Raw genomic sequence first — 20,259 nt, forward strand, 5'->3', positions numbered from 1 at the left:
CCAGGGGTACACTTCGGAGGGTACCATATCATATGACGAAATAAGGATGACAAAGGTCGAATTTCAAAACTTCTTCATGACGAAGATGACCTTTGTCGACAGTGGGCCATCGATCTACGTGATGCCTATCAGAGTCTTCGTGTCCACTCTAATTTTACCCTAATTATTCCCTATAGAAAATTGATGATAAAGTCTATGTTCACCTCAGAGGGGGCATTTTTGGCCTTTCCTGTGTGTCTCATACATTCGGAATCAACGCAAGGAATGAAATTATCAAGTTATACGGCGAATGAATGTCTTGAAGTTTTTGATATTCAGATGATGGATGGATTCGAAACTATACTCACCGCCGGCATGCTAGTGCAAATAACGCACCGCAATCTAACCCAACGAGGAAAGAACTCGGCAGAATAAAAGCAGCTAGTAGAACGGGACCAGAATTAAAGTCCATCAAACAATTTTCCCCCTACGCAAATATCAATGCATAACTAACATTCGTGATGTTGTGCTGTGATAGGATGGCACGATTAAATGAAGCCCTTTTAGCACAGTGGTAGTGCGCGTCACTCGTACCATTCGAAAATGACGAGGTCCTCGGTTCAATCCCGAGAGGGGGCATTTTCGTTTTCTGTTTTTTTTTATGACCACATATTCGTGATCATGCGAGGAATAATCCTGGAGTATTTATTATTTATTATATTTTTCTGATTTAGAACAGAATAATATATTAAAATTTTGATCAGATATCTTATTAGATTTTATGAAAAATTTATTCTATCAGCTGCGGGTCTTACGATAAGGCTTAAGCTCCGCCAAACAATTTTCCAAAATCAACCCCAAAATCAACCGGTTTATCACCAGCATCCCCCTCACAGCATCAAACCGTCGCCATAATGCCGAAAAAGTCGAAATTATTAGCCACCGAAATCTCCGGCTACACAGTCCTCCCACTACGACTCCCACCCCTTCCTTCCTTCCCTGACCCGGTCACGCACTACTTGTACCTTCGCCCGCATGACCCGCGCATCCCAGACCCAGACGCTGCTCGCTCGCTGTTCCTCGTTAATATCCCCATCGACACAACCGAGACGCACCTGCGCCATCTTTTTACAAGCCAGTTATCGGCGGGCCGCGTCGAAAAAGTGCAGTTTGAGGGTGCGCTGGGGGGGTTAACGAAACTTGCAACGACGACAACTCTGCAAGATGGCCATTCTCAGAACAAGAATAAGAAGCGCAAACGACAAGCACCAACTGCAATCGAACTGCAGACACAGCTAGAAACCTTCTCGCTGCCGTCGACATGGGATCGCGAGTTACACGCCAGCGGATCTCACGCTATCGTTACGTTCGTTGATAAATCGGCGATGGAGGCGAGTTACAAAGCTGCGAAAAACGCAAGTAAGGCTGGCTCGAGCAAAAACGAAGAAACAACAAAAATTATTTGGGGTGAGGGGATTGAGCATAGACTCCCGGCACTGGGGGCCACGCGCTACAGAACACATCTCAAGCTCATATATCCTCCTACAGACGAGTTATTAGCAACGGTGAATGAGTACATGGCGACATTCACGGAGGTCGAGGCGACGCGAGCGGCGGAGGAAGCGCGGCGATTGCAGGAGCCGGATGAAGATGGGTTTGTGACTGTGACGCGGGGTCCCAGACTCACGGATATTGCGAGGGAGGAGGAAGTGCGCGAGTTGGTGGAGAAACAGAAGAGGCGCGAGGAAGGACTTGGAGACTTTTATCGGTTCCAGATGAGAGAGAAGCGCAAGGAGAGGCAGAATGAGTTGTTGCGGAGATTCGATGAGGATAAGAGGAAGATTGCGGAGTTGAAGAGGCGGAAGGGGCGGATTATGGTAAGTTCTTCTTTTTTTTTGGGTTGAGATTACTAACTTCGTATAGCCTGAGGGTGTGTGATTGGTGCTGTCTACGCATTTTCGGCGTTGCGTGAGTGTATTCTTGTAAGGCTGGCCCGGCGTTGCTTCGGGATGTGGTATACGACTACATGGTGAGTCCTCGCACTTAACATTATTTTTGTTTCATGATGAGTCCGCTGGGGCCAGAGTAGCATATACCTCAGAAATGATGTTCATTTCTCGAATGTTTGTACTATGCCTTCAAAAACCAGCTTATCAAAATCTTCTCACCTTCTGATGTCTTTGTGCGCATGTTAATAACATTCGAGGTTATTTTATTGAATTCAGACTGACTGGAAGCAGGAATTGAATAAAAGCGGTTTGATCTGTATATAGTATAATAGACAATGGAGGGGCATTCTAGCATATTCATTCGTAAATTTCTCTCTACACATCTACACAAAAGTATCTATGGAGGGTGAGCGGCAACTTTAGTCGACCCCACCGCGACTGTTATGTCATCACCATGTGGCATGAGAATCAACACACAATTCTGGCATCCCTACTCCTCTTCACCATATACATAGAAAACAGTATAATTGAACTACCAGACTACACCTCACTACCACATCCCTACCGATGAGCATGTCTTAACCAGCCCCTCCTCAAGCTGTACCAACCATGACCGCACAATACGAAGGAGGAGGCTTCATCCCCAACCTCACCTCCCCAGCCTACTCCATCGCCACAACTGCATCAACCATCACACCCTCGCATCTCCCACGCCAACGCACACATCCCCTGAGGCCAGGGTCAAATAAGGAAAGCAGCTTAATTAACCATGTAGATGCGCAAATCCGGAATATCAATCGTCGGCATGCCAAGAAATTTAGTAGTGATATCGACGAGCATACTGATGCTAGTGATGGCCCAGGTGCCGAGGGGGGCGGGGAGAAAGGGTATGATAGTTTCAGGGAGGTGGTGAGGGATATCGAGCGGGTTATTGATGTTGTTTGGGTTAGTGGGACACGTGAGTAGCCCCTTCTTCTTCTATCTAGATATATGTTCAGGTGTAGTATAGTTGGTAGCTAACATGCACAGCATCGCTGCAAATCCCGTATCTGATCTCAGTGGCCGGCTTGGTTAGCACTTATCTCCCGGATTTCCCATTCACGCCAAAACCGACATTCAGACTACTGAGAAAACTCGACTCGGTCTTTGTCAGTCTTCTGACCGGTGAAGACGCCGAGTCAGGGGCCCCGCTGAGCGGGTTTGAGGGGAGACGAAGTGTCGTGAGTATGACGGAGAAAGTCAGAATTAAGAGTATCGCGGAGGCATGTCGGATTGCAGTGATTGAGGCAAGGGAAAGGGAGGAAGATGATGACGAGGATGAAGAGGATGAAGAGGAGGATGATGAGATGGATATTGATAGGGAGTTTGACGAGAATAGGAATTTTGGCGTTGATGAAGGTCTCACGGTGCCGGGGCAGTGGGAGATGGATATTGCGAGGATATATGAGAGGACGATACAGTTTTTGGGTGATGAGCTGGGGAAAGGAACGGATTTGGTGGTTTGATTTATCAATTGATATGTACTCAGTACAGTAATTGAAGCAGTTAGTACATAAGTAGCTCTTTGGAGTGCATTTTCTATAGTTCGATTGAGTTGACAATCGCAAGCAGAGAAATCTATCTATCCCATTACCAAAGGCCATGAGGAGGATATGGGTAAACCGAGCCAAATTTGGGGTAAAATAACATGTAGATACACCAATATGACAAAGGTTGAATATAGTACTAATCTATATCAGATTAAATATAGAGCTCTGGAGGGAATGCAAAAAGGCTGAAATATTATTAGTATTAATATGGGGAGGGCTCTTATACCTCATCCACTATCCACTTTTGTTTGCTATATTCAAACTTCTATTACCACACTGTACATAAATGATTGGTTACTGGTATTTTTAAAAGTACCTCGTAAGTATTGAGTGCACGAAAGTCGTTGGGCTGCGATTAGGCTACGACAAGGCTGAACTTTCAACTAGTCAGTTTTCCCTTGTTTATCAAGCTTTCGTTTTTTTTCCATTTTAACCACAACTTCTCGGGGGCCACCCGTAGATAATGCACAAAGTGGAAATATTATTAATATTGATATGGGAAAGGCTCCTATGTGTTTGGGATATGAGAGTGGTGGGCTGTGATTGGGCTGCGTAGGCGCCGCAGCACTGATCAGCCACACTATCGTGACCTCTGACCTAGACTGACTTCAATTTCTTCAACTTGTATTATTCTGCGTTACCTCACTAAATATTTAGACACGCTTCTAACATATCATTTTAGTAATGAGTAGGTTTATCCAGGCGTTGGCTGTAAGGTGTTCTTCTGACAAGGCTACGTCAACATGGACGAATCTCATCGACAATTATCACATGACGATTATACCGTTGGATGGATATGTGCATTGCCAAAGACCGAGCTGGTAGCCGCAGCGGCCATGCTGGACGAAGAACATCCCATACTTCCAGCCGATCCGCAAGACACGAATACGTATCTCCTTGGTCGAATCGGTCATCATAATGTCGTGATTGCTTGCCTACCGGCAGAAACAACGGGTAAGGTATCTGCTGCAACCGTCGCAAAGGATATGATTCGCACCTTCAAAGCTGTCAGATTCGGTTTGATGGTTGGTATTGGTGGTGGAGCACCGTATTATGGCGTCGAGAAGAGCGACGATGGTAGAGACGACGAATCCGAGGATGAGAATGAGGATTCCGAAGAGGAATACTCAGACGACACGCGAGATATCAGGCTCGGCGATGTCGTGATAAGTCTGCATTCAAAGTCTAGAGAGGCTGTCGTACAGTACGATTTTGGAAAGTCAGAACAGGAAAAGGAATTCGTTCGTGCTGGTGGAAAACTTAATAAACCCCCAAATATAGTCTTGAACGCAGTTAGTATGCTTCAGGCTCAGCATGAACGGAAGGGCCATAATATCTCTGAGTTACTGTCAGAAATGCTGACAGAAAATCCGCGTATGGCAACAAAATTCGGGTATCCAGGTTCAGCAAAGGATAGACTTTTCAAGTCGAGTATCATTCATAAAGAGGGAGAGAAGTCGTGTAAAGCTTGTGGACCATCTGATGTTAACCTTGTGAAAAGAAAAAATCGACATGACGGTTCGCCAAAGCTGCATTACGGAACAATCGGATCGGCAGATCAAGTGATGAAAGATGCTTTATTAAGAGACAAGTGGGCACAAAAAGAGAAGATTATGTGCTTTGAGATGGAAGCTGCAGGTTAATTTTACACTCTTCTTATAATTATTTATTATCTGACTTTCTGTAGGGTTAATGGATTCATTTCCCTGCCTCGTCATTCGAGGGATCTGCGACTATGCCGATTCCCATAAGAACAAAATCTGGCAGCCGTACGCGGCAGCAACGGCGGCAGCATATGCAAAAGAGCTTCTTCTTGTTATTCCAGGGCAAGGTCTCGTTGACCTGCCGCCAATTGAGCAAAGTACGTGAACTAATCCCCGGGTTTTGATTTTAGTCCAGACGTACTTGGAGAAATGAGTAAATATATCAATCGATATATCGCTTCTCAGCTATCTTTGTCACATCATGATTCAAACCTTAATTTAACCTTCCTGGACATTCGTCTCACCCATTTATGATCTCGACAACTTCATATTGACTAGTAATTAATACAGTTGGCAACAAGATTATACGGCAACTCGGGCATGGCGCCGATCAAATGACGAAGAGAAATGTCTCCAAGCGTTCCGCACTACGGAATATGAGAGGCAGAAGAATTTGAATCCTGAAAGAGAAGCCGAAACATGTCTATGGTGTCTTGATGACGAGAGATTTCGCAACTGGCGTGACAAATCCACCTCCTGCTTATTATGGGTAACTGCAGACCCAGGATGTGGGAAATCTGTACTCTCCAGAGCGCTTGTAGATGAGCGTCTACTTGACTCGGCGCCAAATGATACGACAATTTGTTATTTTTTCTTTAAAGACACATCTGAGGATCAGCGAAGTCCGGCGAATGCCCTGGCAGCCTTGTTACATCAACTTTTCACATCTCATGTCGGGCAAAAAGCCATCAAATATGCCCTCCCACGTTTTCGAGAGAACGCAAATAACATATCTCAAAACCTCCAAGTCATGTGGAGAATTGTTCAAGATATTGCTTTGGATTCTGATTTCGGTAAAATCATCTTTTTGATTGATGCTCTTGATGAATGCCAAAGATCAGAACAAGAGAACCTCATCAGGATGCTGATGCAGCTTGAACGGACATCGACTCGCCATGGTTCTAAGGAAACCTTCAAATTCTTTATCACAAGTCGCCCATATTGGGATATTGAAAGGGAATTCCATATCCTCATTAGCAATATCCCCAGCATTCGACTCAGAGGGGAGACTCAATCGGCAACCCTTCGCTCAGAAATAGACCGCGTCATAAGATGTCGGGTATCCAAATTAGATAGCAAGATCGTCAGCTCGAAAGCGCGAGAAAAACTTCTTGAGGAGCTTTTGAAAGTTGAAAATCGTACATATCTATGGCTCCACCTCATCTTTAATCTCATCGCATCAGAGCCCAGGGTTGACACGGTAATGGTACAGAGCTTGGTACAGGAATTACCAACAACTGTGGAGGAAGCTTATGAAGCAATTTTGCGGAAAAGCAACAACAAAAGGCTGTCTAAGAGACTACTCCAAATCATTGTCGCGGCTGTGCGGCCACTTTCTGTCAATGAGATTGGTGTTGCACTATGTATTACGGAGGCAACACGCACCTACGAAGATCTTGAGCTACAGGAGGAAGAGCAGTTTGAGGTCACCATTCGACATCTCTGTGGCCTTTTCGTTAGCATAGTCGAGAAGAAGGTCTTGCTGATTCATCAGACTGCAAAGGAATTTTTGATAACACAGAACGATGTCTCACCTCCTACCCCCGAACGAGGGATTTGGAAGAATTCCCTCTCCGTACGAGAGTCCAACTTACTTCTCGCTGAGATTTGCATGCATTTCATGCAAATGGATGAATTTGGTAGGAAATTTTCGTCTCAGAGCATAGAAGTAATTAAGGAGCTAATCTCCAAATACAATTTCTTCGACTACTCGGCAGAAAATTGGGCAATTCATTTCCGAGCTGCTGTGAACCCAAACGACGACCGCATGATAGCGTTAGGTTCGAAGCTCTGTGACGTTCAAAACGACCGATACTTGGCCTGGGTGTTAGCATATTGGAGGAAAGATGATCCATGGTCAACTCCTGTGGGATTCACGAGTCTGCACTTGGCTTCCTTCTTAGGACTTGAAGTGGTAGTGGACCTGCTACTTGCTGCCCCTGGCATTGATGTTAACGCAGCAGATGAAGTTGGTAGAACGCCACTCTCACACGCAGCATCTGGAGGCTATGAGGTGGTTGTGGACCGGCTACTTGCTGCCCCTGGCATTGATGTTAACGCAGCAGATGTAGTTGGTATGACACCACTCTCACGCGCAGCATCTAGAGGCTATAAGGCGGTTGTAGACCGGCTACTTGCTGCCCCTGGCATTGATGTTAACGCAGCAGATGAAGTTGGTAGAACGCCACTCTCACGCGCAACATATGAAGGCTATGAAGCAATTGTAGACAGGCTACTTGCTGCTCCTGGCATTGGTGTTAACGCAGCAAATAAAGATGGTACAACACCACTCTGGTGGGCAGCATCTAAAGGCTATAAGGCGGTTGTGGACCGGCTACTTGCTGCCCCTGGCATTGATGTTAATGCAGCAGATGAAGCTGGTAAAACACCACTCTCACGCGCAGCATCTAGAGGCTATAAGGCGGTTGTGGACCGGCTACTTGCTGCCCCTGGCATTGATGTTAACGCAGCAGATGAAGTTGGTAGAACGCCACTCTCACGCGCAGCATATGAAGGCTATGAGGCAATTGTGGACAGGCTACTTGCTGCTCCTGGCATTGGTGTTAACGCAGCAAGTAAAGATGGTACAACACCACTCTGGTGGGCAGCATATGGTGGCTATGAGGCGGTTGTGGACCGGCTACTTGCTGCCCCTGGCATTGATGTTAATGCAGCAGATGAAGCTGGTAAAACACCACTCCAGCACGCAGCATTTGGAGGCCATGAAGCAGTTGTGGACCGGCTACTTGCTGCCCCTGGCATTGATGTCAACATGGATGATAAAGATGTCATAACACGCCTAAAGTCACGTTAATTGTTTGAATATATCACCACAAAAATAAATTAGGTATAGGAGCCCTCCCCATAGTAATGCTAATAAAATTTGAACTTTTTGCATTATCTATCGGTGGCCCTCCAAGAAGCCTAAATCTAATCCAACATAAATTGGTGTAAAAATGCAGATGAAAGGCAGAAAATGTCGATACTGTATTCACACTTTTATTGTATAAGTTGTATCAATAACCATATAATTAGGTCTTTGTCCTACATGAGTGGAAAAATCGAATATCTGTTGAATTATCATATCTGTCCTTATAGCCAGAGCCATGAAACTCATATACTTTAAGTACTAGAGAGATATGTTTAATAACTAGACAGAATAAACTAGACGAGGTCTGATATTACTCCACAACTGAAACTTTCTTAGAGTATTTTATAAAATTTGCTACTTGTGGAGTAGTAAATCCGTCGCTACATATCATATGACAATCATTGTAAGCTGCCAGGACTCGAGCTGTTGTGCCGTTTCCTTGGTCTGTGGTAGGCGGGTGTGAGGATTACGGGCCTGGGTTACAACTTTCTGTTTAGTAGCATACTATTCAACACGGAAACAGGATGGTAAATAGCGCGGTAGGGGCATATGGATTTACAGTATTGGCACTAGGGCTTGAAAAGAAATCTGTCATGATCTAAGGGCTTTCGCCTTAGTGAAATCATTCTGTAGATAATATGTCCTTTGTATACCTTCGGCTATATATTAGAGCCCTAGGTCCCTCATGTACCTAGAGAACAAATCTCATCCATATTAGTAGAATGTACACATCCTTTAGATCGGTACAAAATCACTATATATCTGACATTCAAGGCAATTTGGAGTGTACATATATGGTGTGAATCAGGGTGGTGGTGTGTCAGACTACGGCTAATTATGACTCATTTGTAAGCTCACCTTGAACATGCTTAAATACTTCAGGCTTCGACAAAAGACGAAATAATCTCTACTCATCAGCTAGTTGAAGACCTACCTGAATCAAATTTAATAATGGAGTCCAACACTATCCGCGACAATGTCAGAAAAGCATATGACAGTATGGCCGAACACTACCTCGAATGGACCCATGCTTCGCACGGCACCCGCCTTGGCTATATCCAACGCCTCCTCGACCTCCTCGAGTCGCAACACAAAGACCAAACACCGCCACAGCAAACGCTGCACGCCCTCGAACTCGGCTGCGGTGCCGGTGTCCCTGGCACCCAATTTCTCATCTCTAAGGGCATAAGCGTCACCGCAAACGACATCTCCAGTGCCCAGATCTCGCTCGCCCGAACCCATCTCCCCTCCTCCGTAACGCTCATCGAAGGGGACATGATGGATCTAGAATTCCCGGCGGCCCAGTTCGATTGCGTGATTGCCCTGTACTCAATCTTCCACTTACCACGGGATGACCAGCGCACAATGCTGCAGCGGATACGCGGCTGGCTGAAGCCCGGAGGTCTGTTTCTAGGCAGTTTCGCGGCTGGAGAGTTGGAGGAGAAGGAGAAGGCTTGGTTGGGTGCTACGGATGGGGTGATGCATTGGGCTGGTTGGGGAGTGGAACAGACCTGTGCGGTTTTCGGGGAGTTGGGCTGGGAGGTGCTGGTCAAGGAGGTGAAGACTGAGATTGAGGATGGTAAAGCTATTCCGTTTCTGTGGGTGATGGCGAGATGAGAAAACGTATTACGATGGAAATATACTTAGTAGTTAGTACTGATACTATTGATAATAATGGACGAGCTTTGACTCAGCAAGGTTGAAGCGGGGTACTGACAATGGATCCTGACCGTACTATTATTGCCGGTTGATCGAGAAATCGCCATGCGACATTGAGTCCAAGACAAACTAAAGCCTGTGCATCTGTGTGGTGGCGGCGAGGCTCGAGCCAATCACTGCCAGCTCCGGGCTTTTGCTCAGCCACTCCCCACCACGAGCGAGGCCCAAGTGGAGAGACGAATTTAGAGAATCTGAGAAACAAGAAAGGGTATGATTAAGATTCGTGTTGGTATTAGATCATGGGACGGTACGTATTATAAGATCGATCCTTGCAGACGCCGAGATAGTTGTATAGTGTATATGGCCCGGAGATGAACGACGATCCTTGCAGATTGTTACATCATGACGCATCCAAAGCGAGATAGCCTCTTACCCCTTGTCAGGCTGCGTTAGGACTGCTTCTGGCAAGCTGCATGACAGCAGGCGGTGCAGATGATCCGTCCAGTATCTCACAAACACCAGTTATACACCTGCTAATCGGGAATAAATCGAGAATGCGCCATTGCTGATTCGCCGAGCTGGTTATACCCTACATATCTTCAGAAATTCAGATCGAGCCGGTCTGTCGGGACAAGAATCGGACAAAGAGCTAATCGCACTGTTCGCGATAGGGCGGCGGTACTGGAGGGTACTTGTACGATACTAGCCTATTATTATTATCGACCGGCGGCAGGATCAGGCGATAGATCCGACTCGTATCGGGTCATCGGGCTCGTTCGGCTGTGTATACTAATATGTGCTATGTGTACATATAGCTATTATATATAGTGTGACGGCCTTGTCTGAAGTTTACTGTTGATCTGGATCGCTGGAAGAGAGAACGCATTAATAATGAGAACATTCATCCAGCGGGCAGTGGTACTCCACCGGTTCCGACCTGCTCAGGAGCGTAATACTCAGTTCGCTGGAAACGCCAGGAGCAACATAGATATAGAAGATCGTGTAGAACATAGACGTACTATGGTGCATACACTCTCCAGTGTGCACTATATAATAATCAAGTCGAGGTCCGTAAGGGATATTAATAGAGAGAAAGGATAGAGGAAGCAGCGTGCACTGTGCAAGTTATGTAATAGGCCTGCACCAATCGCCGGCCTCGCCCGTCGCCGCCTGCCCTGGCTCCTTCCTGCCCTGCCCGCCTGCCCGTTTGTCTGCAGAGAAAGAGCGACCCTCCCGCTCGCTGTCGCTCCTTCCCTCTTTCTCCCCCCCAAATCCCGCGCTCTAAGAAAATCCTTGTCGCTTGGAATTACGCTCGCGTTCTCCCTCTTCTTCCTTTCCTCCTTCTCACTGCCCTTCTCCTCCCTCTCTTCTTGTGTTCTTCGCAGATCCCGGACGGAGTTTTTTCTTCCCTTTCTTTTCCTGCAGAGTTATCAGTTATCCTGTATCTGTATCCATTCGTGTCTTTGTCGCCGGAGTTGAGCTTTGCCCACGTCTAATTCTCTATCTCCCTCTACGTCTTCCTTTGCAGCCACTCAGTCCTTGCGCAACCGAGGCCGCCGCGTATCCTTTTTGGCTCCCCCATCAATCGAAATCCTTAATCTGCATTGACCGCAATTCGTCGCTGTTACTTGGTAAGTCTGCTCTTCCATGCCTCCCGCCAGCTGCCTCTACTTCCCCTCCATTCCCGCACCCTACGCGAACCTCGTCAGCGCTTCAGCACGTCCTCCATCGCCGACGCACCCGGCCTCCTATGACGCCTATTGTCGAGTCTGTGGTCGTGTTATGACCATCGATTCAATTGCGCTCGCGATGACCTTTGAATCTACAAACATTTACCGGGGCATCGTGATGGCCTCGTGGTGTCGCCTGATTTACGGTTGGAATGGTGGCCTCAAGGGTTGACGACTCGGGAGGATGGGCACGGTCCGATGCGATTGAACGAGATCGTGCCTTGAAAAGAAAGACGTCAAACAAGCGCAGTGCAACCGTCTTGCTGAAGGATGCGCGGATCTGGGCGGCTGCGCCATGTTCTGCGCTGGAGTCATTCGCCGGAAACGGAAGCGGCAGCAGCCACGACATAGCAGTCTCCGAACTTGATTCCTCGCACGTGCTACTCCTCCCATTATTCGTATTGTGCCACTGTACTCCGCGAATGCAGTAGTAGATTTTCGGGGAAGACCCTCTCAGAGGATCGCGTTGTCCACCACCGCTGCGCATCGCGACATCCTTCAAACGCTGACCTGACGGCACTTTTCATCCTTGCAAAAAAGATTCACTGCACTCACTTTTGACATCCCCACACCTCACCACGAATCGCTCTTTACTCAACTTCTCGACTTTTGGCTAACCACTCCTCCATGCTTTAGGAAGTAAGATACCTTTTAGCGTCCTTGCGCAAGCTTTATCACGACCTTCGCAATATTTTGCCAGCCGGTGTTTCTTTCACGACTCGTACGAGATCTCAAGTCGCGACGGCCATTTAACGTACACTTTCACAAAAGTTATTGCTTGAATTTCGGTTCTGTTACGCTGTGCTCGTGAATTGTTATTCTTCAGATCGCCATGTCTTTCCAGAACTACGAATTCCAAAACCAGCAGGATGCCGCTGCCCCAACTGGCGCTCCTGCTCCCGCCGATGCCAACATGACCGGCCAGGAGCCTTCTCCTGCGCCTTTCACTGGCCCTGCCCCTGGCGAGCCTTCTGCTGCTCCAGTTCCCCAGCAGGGAGGCGACGGAAAGACCACTCTTTGGTATGTTGGGTCATATCTAAGAAATTAGATGAGCGCGCCCGCTAATAGATTTTGAATTGACAGGATGGGTGAACTCGAGCCATGGATTGATGAGAATTTCATCCGCAATCTTTGGTTCCAAATGGGTGAGCAGGTTAACGTCAAGATGATTCGGGACAAGTTTTCCGGGTAAGCAAACACATCCCCTGCCCATCTGCCATGTAGAACTAATGTTGACAGCAGAAGCAACGCTGGTTACTGCTTTGTCGACTTTGCGTCTGCCGCTGCTGCCGCCAAGGCCCTCAGTCTCAACGGCACTCCTATGCCCAACACCACCCGTGCCTTCAAACTCAACTGGGCTACTGGCGGTGGCTTGGCAGACCGTGGCCGCGACGACCGTGGACCCGAGTACTCGATCTTTGTTGGCGACCTTGGCCCCGAAGTCAATGAATACGTTCTGGTTTCTCTTTTCCAAAGCCGCTTCCCATCTTGCAAGTCCGCTAAAATCATGACCGACCCGATCAGTGGCATGTCTCGTGGATATGGGTTCGTCCGTTTTTCGGATGAGAACGACCAGCAGCGCGCTTTGAGCGAAATGCAGGGTGTCTACTGTGGCAACCGTCCTATGCGTATCTCTACCGCCACTCCTAAGAACAAAGGTCCTGGCGTCGGCCCTGGCGCATTGGGAATGCCTGGTCCTGCTGGCCTGTACCCTCCGGCCATGGGCGGTCCTCCTATGGGCTTCTACGGTGCTCCTCAGCCAATGAACCAATTTACCGACCCCAACAACACAACTGTCTTTGTTGGAGGTCTCTCTGGCTATGTGACTGAGGATGAGCTCCGCTCTTTCTTCCAAGGCTTTGGCGAGATCACTTATGTCAAGATCCCTCCTGGAAAGGGCTGCGGTTTCGTTCAGTTTGTTCAGCGACACGCTGCTGAGATGGCCATCAACCAGATGCAAGGATACCCCATTGGCAACTCCCGTGTCCGTCTCAGCTGGGGTCGTTCTCAGAACAATTCCGGCCCAGCTGGCACCCCATACCGTCCTGCCCCCCTCCACCGATCTATCCCAACATGGGCATGCCCCCGGCGCATCAATACGGTGGCTTCGCTCCCATGAAGGTTGGTCAACCTGATGCCTAGTCCCAAGTGAACAATCGGACTGACTTGGTTGTTTGTTTTCAACCTGACAGTAAAGGAAATCATACCCGCAAAAGAGTTTTAGCCTCATTTCCGCAATGAGTCTAGTTTGACATTTGGCTTGCCCTTTTTTTCACAATTTCGCTAAGGCTCTTTTATTGCTCTTGATGAGCGAGGTTTTTTCCCTGGGCGTTTGCTTTCATCTGAGCGGTCTCTTTCTCTTTATTTACTTCAAGATATGGATGTGTCGACGACGTCCGTGTAAAGCGATTTCCAACCTAGCTCTGTTGTTTCTAGTGGCTTGCCTACTTTGCGTCTAATGATGCACGAACTCTTATGCCCATGCCCATCTAACTTCCAGATTGCACCCTTCCTTCTATTTCTCATTTTTGCCTCGTTCCCCGTTGGGTCGGCATGCTGCAAAAAGTTTTTCTTTTTTTCATGAAGCCTCTGTTCTCATGAATCGGTCCTGTCGAACGTGCTTTTGAGGTTGTTCTATCATGCTTTTTGTAGACTGACGACTGTACAACATGCTGAGCTGCTCTCGATTTCCCATCATTCCCCCGCTTTCTCTTTTTTTCTTTTACTTAGTAGTCCCCGAGATCGTTTTGCATCTCCATACGCTCTTTAGATCCACCAAGTTCTCTTTGATATTGTTTCTTCTTTCCTTGTTTCCTTAGCTTTTCCTCCTTTGATATAAACCTGTGTCCACGCATGGCGTCAATCTCCTTGTGCGAATCCATCATTCGTCATTCTGCATTGATTTGAATGCCATGGCATCTTCAGGTTATGCCGGACTTTCTTGTAGCTACTAGGGATGATAGACTGCCTTATGATGAACACCCTCGGAGTTACGGACCAAGGCGACGCTGATGTTCGTTTTTCAGCTTTTATCTCCACTTGGGTCGGCTGTTTCTTTTTCTCTGTCAGAATTCTATCACTATCCGTTCTATTCTGCTCTTCTACTGTAGTGTGGCCGTAGTCTGCCTCCTTCCCTGTCTACACAGGAAGCTACGTTTGCTGCAACCCGCGCCTGCAGCAGGCACTGCAACGACCTTCATCCTCTCCAGACTGATAGCTCAACCTGCACCGACCACGACTGTCTTTATTCTTCGTCAACAAGTAACTCCGTTATCCGTCAGCGAGAGCAGCATGAGATACAGCAACTGGGACGTGCTCCTCTTCCCGGCCGATTCCAAGGCGCCCATCCAGGAATTCCGGACCCAATGCTGTGTCGTCAGCGACAAAGGTTCGATTGAGACAGATGCCCTCTCGTCGAGATTCCTTGCTGAATGGATACAGACTCCCCGTATCTTAATTCACCGTTTATGAATCCCCAGCACGTTTTCAATCAACGGTCCCTGGGCCAGCTGCCTATCATCACCTCTTTCATACCTAGTCTACCACCGCAGAGCCCATTTCGAGTCTCAATACATAGCTGGGAAAAGCCATGCCCTTCTCGTATTTTGGAGACCGTGGTGCGTCCCGATGACTGTATCTTGTACGAGGTTAGAATCTATGCGGACAATGTTTGCATTGCGTAGGTTGCCCTTGGGATCTCCTTCCTTTCCTAGTGTGCTAATATTCATATCTACATCGCAGTGGCGGCCTTTTCAGTGCTCGTAGTGCATTGCCGCATGTGATAGGTAAGCCAGTAAACTTCAATATTCTGTCTCGCGTTTAGGACGTGGCTAATGAGCTTCCTCCCACAGAAATGGGTTCTCGTAAGTGAGAAAATCAGTCAGCATTTGATCAATATTGATGTTGCTGGTAGAGGTCGACAAGAACGGCAATCAGGAAATGCTTCGATTTCCCACCTTCCACCCAGAAGTCATCGATCAATACGCCTGGGACGCAGCTGACACGTACGGCCGGGTACGGATCATCCTCTCGGAGGGCTTTGCACGGCCTAATCGCTCTCCACCTTTTGAGAGAGTCAAGGACACTATTGTTTTTTCGTTCCAACATGCCCCCCTAAGTAAGTAGGTCTGATATGTAAGTCATTCGCAAGTTAACAAAGCACAGGTGTTCTAGAAAATTGTGGGATAGCTTGGCCCAATTCTAATATGTGGTTGCAACTTCCTACAAACCTATTCAGGTATCAGCTCAACTACGGAGGCCATGCAGACCAGAGAAGCTATGGTAGTTACGATGACCACAAGGATCTCGGAGATCTTCATGCGCATTCACCAACTCGTCATGATACAACGCGTTACGAAGGTATACGAGCGCCTGGAAATGAGGGAAATCACCAAGAATTGTGTCAACACATGCCCCAATGGAGCACGCACAAATCTTTTGCTCCAGCGTCTGCGCCGCCCCCTCTAGCTATTCCCTGGTCCGACATTTACAGAGACCGCAGGTTGAATCTACACCCTTCAAATTTCGGTAACATGTTTAATAATGGCTATGGTGGTTCAGACCCATTCTTTGACCCTCCCATGGTTCACCGCAACCACCAAACACGACACAGCATAGGTGATATTTCCATGCCAGATGCTGGTCCCTTATCTGTGAGCAGCCGCGCAATGTCGAGTGTCAATGGAATGAGTTATGACCACAGTCAACCAGCCAGTATGGCTGCGTCAGGGGAGAACGTTCACCAAGCCAATGAACCTACAGGCCCTGCGAAGGCGCTTCATACATTATCCAACCAGCAGAATCCTGCTCCTTCAATGCCACCAGTTTCCCGGCCATCTGCAGCCGCTCAAGCTCGCTCTGAATCTTACTCCAAAGCCACGTCTAAAGCGACACATCCAGACTCGAAAGATTCCAGACAAATTTCCGGTTCAAGTATAAAATCAAAATCGAGTCAGACAGGAAGCGTTGGCGAGACAGTCACTACTCGACGGCTCGCCGTTAGTCCGCAAGGTCAAGTCAAGGGCAAGAAGGAGGGCAAGGCACCCCAAAAGAGCAACCAAATCGACTCTGAGCCGCCCAGTGAACCTTCTAGCAGAGAAGTTAGCCGGGAAGTCAGTGTATCCAGTGCTCATCAACCCAATTTCATAGTACACACGACTGAGACTGTGCGCGTGTCTGGTGGTGAGGTGAAGAGAAAAAGGCATACAAAAGCGCCGGACGAAGCCTCACAGACGAGTGAATCGCCAACGAAAAAGATTCAACGAACCGAGAGGACTCCATCTCTAACGGAAACAGATGGCGGAATTGAGTGAATGAGTATCATATTAAGGAACAGCTATTCTTATCAGCCTACCACGCCAAGTCGTAAGAACCTGCCTTGTTTGTTATGTTGTGCTACTTCCCTCCTTTCAACGAAGATAACTGTATGTATTGTATTCATTGCTTGAGGTCCTGATATAGAGATGTGACATGGTGTTTGGAGTTGGCGGGGGCGGTGCCTGTTTGGGTGGCTCCTTCCTATTCGGGCTCCCTCGCACGCCCGCCTTCCACGAGTTCTTCTTGCCATCATCTCTTCGCTATCCTCAACTCTCACGCAATCATTCTCTCTCTAGAATACCAACAACTCAGATAATTCATGAAGATCACCATCCTCACTTTCACAAACCCCTCTAAGATTGAGATCTGCTCCACCCCGCACCATGTATCCTAAGAGTACAGGTTTTGAAGCGCAAACGGAGATGTCTTCAGAAGATTTCTCACAGAGACGTGAAGCTTCTTCCATCCGCAACATGGAACCGGCAGATAACTTCTATCTACCCCCCTATCAAGGCGCTGACCACATTCCACCAGTAATTCCCATAGTTGAACCGATTCGTCCTTATTATATACCTGTCGAGGAGCTCAACCAGGCTACCTACAATGCGATACTACCCAGTCCCGTTTACCCCGTTGCCGCTACGAACAAATTCGACACGTCGAACGAGGACCACATGTCAGCGACCCCTCCTCATGACTTTGGTGAGCGAGTCATGAACAGAGGCTACTACCCTGCTGCCCATGAGGTCGCCATATGTCAGCCCCTAAGTGAAATTGACACTCGCAGCTTGACAGCCAAGCAAGTGCTCTTCTACTTCGGGGTGTTGACTCTCATCCAGCCTCATCTTCACCCTACGTTCGAGTATTCCCAAGACTATCCTGGGAAGTGGACTGCAAAGCTTTTCCTCTATCGAGAAACGTTAAGCATTCCGCGACTGCGGACGCAAATGGCTGCCAAAGTCGAAATCTGTCGTGTAGCTTTGTCGTTGCTGAAATCTCGTTATGCGGACTGGAGGGTTCCAGATGAGCCGAATTTGGCTTTGACCACACCAGAGTGGTTGTGGGTGGAGATGCTGGAAGGTAAGAAGAGCAGCTTTGGCAAGTCTAGTTTTGATACTGACGGTTGGAGAATATGCACGTTCTAACAAGCTACCTGCCCCTGTTTTCACCAAATACATCCACAAGTACGGATATCGCTACGAGACAGGCGTTGGGACTGTGGCTTGCTGGGGAGTTCGCAAATTCTACGATACTGAAGCTCAAGCTGCCGATGCGGCTGCTCATCAGACCTTGTATCTCTTGCTTACCGAAGGCTCTTCGGATCTTTTCTCGCTGTCTTCGGCCTCTGAAGAAGGTATCACGATCAAACAGTCCTCTGAAGATGCCACTTCTATAGAGGAGAAAGATATAGTAAAGAGAGATAATGATGTTTGCAACGATGTAAACGTTGATACAAGACAGAATTTTCCTCATGCCAACCAACCAACGAGCCGCGGATCTCGCGCGGAGTCATTTTGCCCAGAGTCAATGGGGAAAAAACGACTCCACGACTTTATGTCGAATCTCGTTCCAGTCTCCAACGCTCGTATCTCTACGGTTAGTGTGGGAAAAGAGCCCGAGCAGAAAAGTAAGTGGGGAGTGACTGTGAATGAGCTATTGAGTGAAACAAGATCCCTGAATGCATGGAGTGAGAAAGTCAACAGTAATCCCCCCTACCTCCCCCATCAATACGAACCCAAGAAGTACTTTGGTTGACCACATCACAGAGATCTGCGAAATCCTCCACCTCACTCCCAAATTCACACTCGACTCCTCACCCATCCATCTTCCTACCTCATGCAAAGCAGTCAAATCCTACTCCATCTGGGTCACATTCCAAGACGACCCGTACCTTACGCGAGCCGGCGCCATTGGCAAGGTGTATGGGTTCTACGCGAGCGAAGATGAAGCGAAAGAGGCATGCTGCAATCGCGTACACGATTACCTGCTGAATCTCGTCAAGGAAGACACAGCGTTTGAACAAGAGGAGCGCGAGTCGTATGAGCTGATTAGGAATTTTGGGCAGAGTAAGAGGAGGAAATTGGAGAGGATGGGGTATGCGGTATGTCGGTAAAGCAGGGTTCGATAGAAGGGGCGATAGCGTTGCTTATTGGCTGGGCAACTTCTGCCTTTTAGTTTGGTCGTGAGTTCATCCGGAGTACTTTGACAAGGCATATTACAATTCTTCGATATTACTGTATACTCCTTTTATCTTAAATCAAACAAAGAAATGCTTGTAGGAACTCAAGACCAATTCTCATGACGTGAATCAACACTAGAATCCTTAAAGAAGAATATTATATTTGAGAGTTCTATTACCTAATTATTTGATCATAGATTTCAGTGTGAATTTGTATATATATATATATGTCTAGATAGACAAGTTATTAGTTATTTGTAATTCGGGCTTATCTAAATCCAATCGAATTTGACACTAAACTCAAGTTGTTCTAACGTTCAACAATTAATTAATAAAAACAAAGCAGATGCTTTTCCCTGCAATTCACCTTCAATCGAGTCCACTGGCTAATGAATTTGCAAAGTTGAATAGATCTACCATGTCTATTCCCGGAACCAGCTGCTGCATGTCCTCATCTCTAGGCACAAGATATGTAGGATCATCAACGAGAGGAAAGAAGATTGTTTCCGTCTCGGCTTCAGGCTCAGTGTGTACAGCCTGATTGTAGATGACAAATGGATGTTGAGGGATTGGATTAATAGGTGGCAGTTGCTGTGCATTCATGACTTGGTTCTGCTACTCGGGAGGAGCTGTGAAATATACTGATGTTGGCGTTGCCAAAAGAACTTTCATCGCACCTATTAGCTGTGAAATGCTTGATCCGCTACCAGATATTTCCTGGCCGAGTACTCCGCAATGAGTGGTCTGCTGTAAGGTTTGTTCAAAATAGATGCCATTGTCAGTGGATATCATTTCTTTACTTTGTTGCCGGGGACTGGGTGTCCGATTGAGGATGTCATCCCGTATCTGACTACTCTCATTATGTCACCTGTCTGCAATACCTTGTCTTTGTACATCTCGAACATACTCCCCGTGCCAATATGTGCGAATTAGAGAACCGGTAGAGTCCCGTGACTTGCGTACTCGATACGAGCGAAGTGACCACTAGCGATGTCGAGGAGCGTTAAGTTGTTATTAGTTTCTGGATTGGTTGGATTATGTACGACTAGATCGAAAAGGATAAAAAGGGTTGGATAAAGCCAGGTATATTAACAGCGCTGATGGTGAGTTATAGAAGCTACAGGGTTTGAGATTTAGTTCACATTTTCTTACGTATAGGGTGCAAGTGGTGCTGGTAAGACGGCCCTTCTGAATGTTTTCGCCAGCCGTATCACAGTTGGTGT

At 47.4% G+C, this 20,259-nt stretch overlaps 9 protein-coding genes and 1 non-coding gene across 10 annotated transcripts; 9 read left to right on the forward strand and 1 right to left on the reverse strand.

Moving 5' to 3' along the window:
- The first annotated feature begins 536 nt into the window (after window positions 1–536).
- BGW36DRAFT_t67 lies at window positions 537–618 on the forward strand. Its single transcript has one exon. It is a non-coding gene; the product is annotated as a tRNA-Thr (tRNA).
- Window positions 619–778: 160 nt separating this feature from the next.
- On the forward strand, window positions 779–2,413 carry BGW36DRAFT_387548 (ribosomal RNA-processing protein 7-domain-containing protein). Its single transcript, XM_046217134.1, has 3 exons — window positions 779–1,856; window positions 1,903–2,008; window positions 2,220–2,413. The coding sequence occupies exons 1-2, from the start codon at window positions 894–896 to the stop codon at window positions 1,915–1,917; spliced, it is 978 nt and encodes a 325-aa protein (XP_046068404.1). The 5' UTR covers window positions 779–893; the 3' UTR covers window positions 1,918–2,008; window positions 2,220–2,413.
- Window positions 1,960–2,373, reverse strand: BGW36DRAFT_45636 (uncharacterized protein). The gene is made up of 2 exons (XM_046221921.1): window positions 2,076–2,373; window positions 1,960–2,001 (listed from the first exon to the last, which is right to left on the reverse strand). Exon 1 carries the CDS (start codon window positions 2,287–2,289, stop codon window positions 2,110–2,112), a length of 180 nt encoding a protein of 59 aa, XP_046068405.1. The 5' UTR covers window positions 2,290–2,373; the 3' UTR covers window positions 1,960–2,001; window positions 2,076–2,109.
- Window positions 2,414–3,685, forward strand: BGW36DRAFT_387551 (uncharacterized protein). The gene is made up of 2 exons (XM_046217136.1): window positions 2,414–2,886; window positions 2,958–3,685. Exons 1-2 carry the CDS (start codon window positions 2,538–2,540, stop codon window positions 3,431–3,433), a joined length of 825 nt encoding a protein of 274 aa, XP_046068406.1. The 5' UTR covers window positions 2,414–2,537; the 3' UTR covers window positions 3,434–3,685.
- Window positions 3,686–4,260: 575 nt separating this feature from the next.
- Window positions 4,261–6,235, forward strand: BGW36DRAFT_268781 (nucleoside phosphorylase domain-containing protein; the record flags this gene model as incomplete). Its single annotated transcript, XM_046210137.1, has 3 exons — window positions 4,261–5,155; window positions 5,205–5,382; window positions 5,572–6,235. Coding segments are annotated over 3 exons (1,737 nt in total), but the record flags the coding sequence as incomplete, so codon positions are not given.
- A 966-nt stretch (window positions 6,236–7,201) lies between these two features.
- Window positions 7,202–8,156, forward strand: BGW36DRAFT_387554 (ankyrin repeat-containing domain protein). Its single transcript, XM_046217137.1, has one exon. It carries the CDS (start codon window positions 7,358–7,360, stop codon window positions 8,093–8,095), a length of 738 nt encoding a protein of 245 aa, XP_046068408.1. The 5' UTR covers window positions 7,202–7,357; the 3' UTR covers window positions 8,096–8,156.
- Window positions 8,157–9,103: 947 nt separating this feature from the next.
- Window positions 9,104–9,769, forward strand: BGW36DRAFT_431623 (putative O-methyltransferase; the record flags this gene model as incomplete). Its single annotated transcript, XM_046221008.1, has 1 exon — window positions 9,104–9,769. One exon carries the CDS (start codon window positions 9,104–9,106, stop codon window positions 9,767–9,769), a length of 666 nt encoding a protein of 221 aa, XP_046068409.1.
- Window positions 9,770–12,141: 2,372 nt separating this feature from the next.
- On the forward strand, window positions 12,142–14,086 carry BGW36DRAFT_45689 (uncharacterized protein). The gene is made up of 3 exons (XM_046221945.1): window positions 12,142–12,561; window positions 12,625–12,729; window positions 12,784–14,086. Exons 1-3 carry the CDS (start codon window positions 12,374–12,376, stop codon window positions 13,658–13,660), a joined length of 1,170 nt encoding a protein of 389 aa, XP_046068410.1. The 5' UTR covers window positions 12,142–12,373; the 3' UTR covers window positions 13,661–14,086.
- A 598-nt stretch (window positions 14,087–14,684) lies between these two features.
- On the forward strand, window positions 14,685–16,869 carry BGW36DRAFT_45731 (uncharacterized protein). The gene is made up of 5 exons (XM_046221960.1): window positions 14,685–15,220; window positions 15,283–15,326; window positions 15,393–15,404; window positions 15,455–15,658; window positions 15,706–16,869. Exons 1-5 carry the CDS (start codon window positions 14,973–14,975, stop codon window positions 16,851–16,853), a joined length of 1,656 nt encoding a protein of 551 aa, XP_046068411.1. The 5' UTR covers window positions 14,685–14,972; the 3' UTR covers window positions 16,854–16,869.
- A 701-nt stretch (window positions 16,870–17,570) lies between these two features.
- On the forward strand, window positions 17,571–19,132 carry BGW36DRAFT_348749 (uncharacterized protein; the record flags this gene model as incomplete). Its single annotated transcript, XM_046213273.1, has 3 exons — window positions 17,571–17,937; window positions 17,987–18,559; window positions 18,624–19,132. The coding sequence occupies 3 exons, from the start codon at window positions 17,571–17,573 to the stop codon at window positions 18,968–18,970; spliced, it is 1,287 nt and encodes a 428-aa protein (XP_046068412.1). The 3' UTR covers window positions 18,971–19,132.
- Window positions 19,133–20,259: the final 1,127 nt, after the last annotated feature.

Source organism: Talaromyces proteolyticus, assembly GCF_021365285.1.
Source record: "Talaromyces proteolyticus strain PMI_201 chromosome Unknown BGW36scaffold_11, whole genome shotgun sequence".
Taxonomy (NCBI): Eukaryota; Fungi; Ascomycota; class Eurotiomycetes; order Eurotiales; family Trichocomaceae; genus Talaromyces; species Talaromyces proteolyticus.

Excerpts from the sequence above, each read along its gene's own strand:
- BGW36DRAFT_387548 (XM_046217134.1), top strand. The coding sequence starts at position 894 with ATGCCGAAAAAGTCGAAATTATTAGCCACCGAAATCTCCGGCTACACA.
- BGW36DRAFT_45636 (XM_046221921.1), bottom strand. The coding sequence starts at position 2,289 with ATGAATATGCTAGAATGCCCCTCCATTGTCTATTATACTATATACAGA.
- BGW36DRAFT_387551 (XM_046217136.1), top strand. The coding sequence starts at position 2,538 with ATGACCGCACAATACGAAGGAGGAGGCTTCATCCCCAACCTCACCTCC. Across the intron at positions 2,887-2,957 it reads TGTTTGGGTTAGTGGGACAC|CATCGCTGCAAATCCCGTAT; the intron begins GTGAGTAGCCCC and ends TAACATGCACAG.
- BGW36DRAFT_387554 (XM_046217137.1), top strand. The coding sequence starts at position 7,358 with ATGACACCACTCTCACGCGCAGCATCTAGAGGCTATAAGGCGGTTGTA.
- BGW36DRAFT_45689 (XM_046221945.1), top strand. The coding sequence starts at position 12,374 with ATGTCTTTCCAGAACTACGAATTCCAAAACCAGCAGGATGCCGCTGCC. Across the intron at positions 12,562-12,624 it reads GACGGAAAGACCACTCTTTG|GATGGGTGAACTCGAGCCAT; the intron begins GTATGTTGGGTC and ends TTGAATTGACAG. Across the intron at positions 12,730-12,783 it reads ATTCGGGACAAGTTTTCCGG|AAGCAACGCTGGTTACTGCT; the intron begins GTAAGCAAACAC and ends TGTTGACAGCAG.
- BGW36DRAFT_45731 (XM_046221960.1), top strand. The coding sequence starts at position 14,973 with ATGGATACAGACTCCCCGTATCTTAATTCACCGTTTATGAATCCCCAG. Across the intron at positions 15,221-15,282 it reads GCGGACAATGTTTGCATTGC|TGGCGGCCTTTTCAGTGCTC; the intron begins GTAGGTTGCCCT and ends TCTACATCGCAG. Across the intron at positions 15,659-15,705 it reads GTTCCAACATGCCCCCCTAA|GTGTTCTAGAAAATTGTGGG; the intron begins GTAAGTAGGTCT and ends AACAAAGCACAG.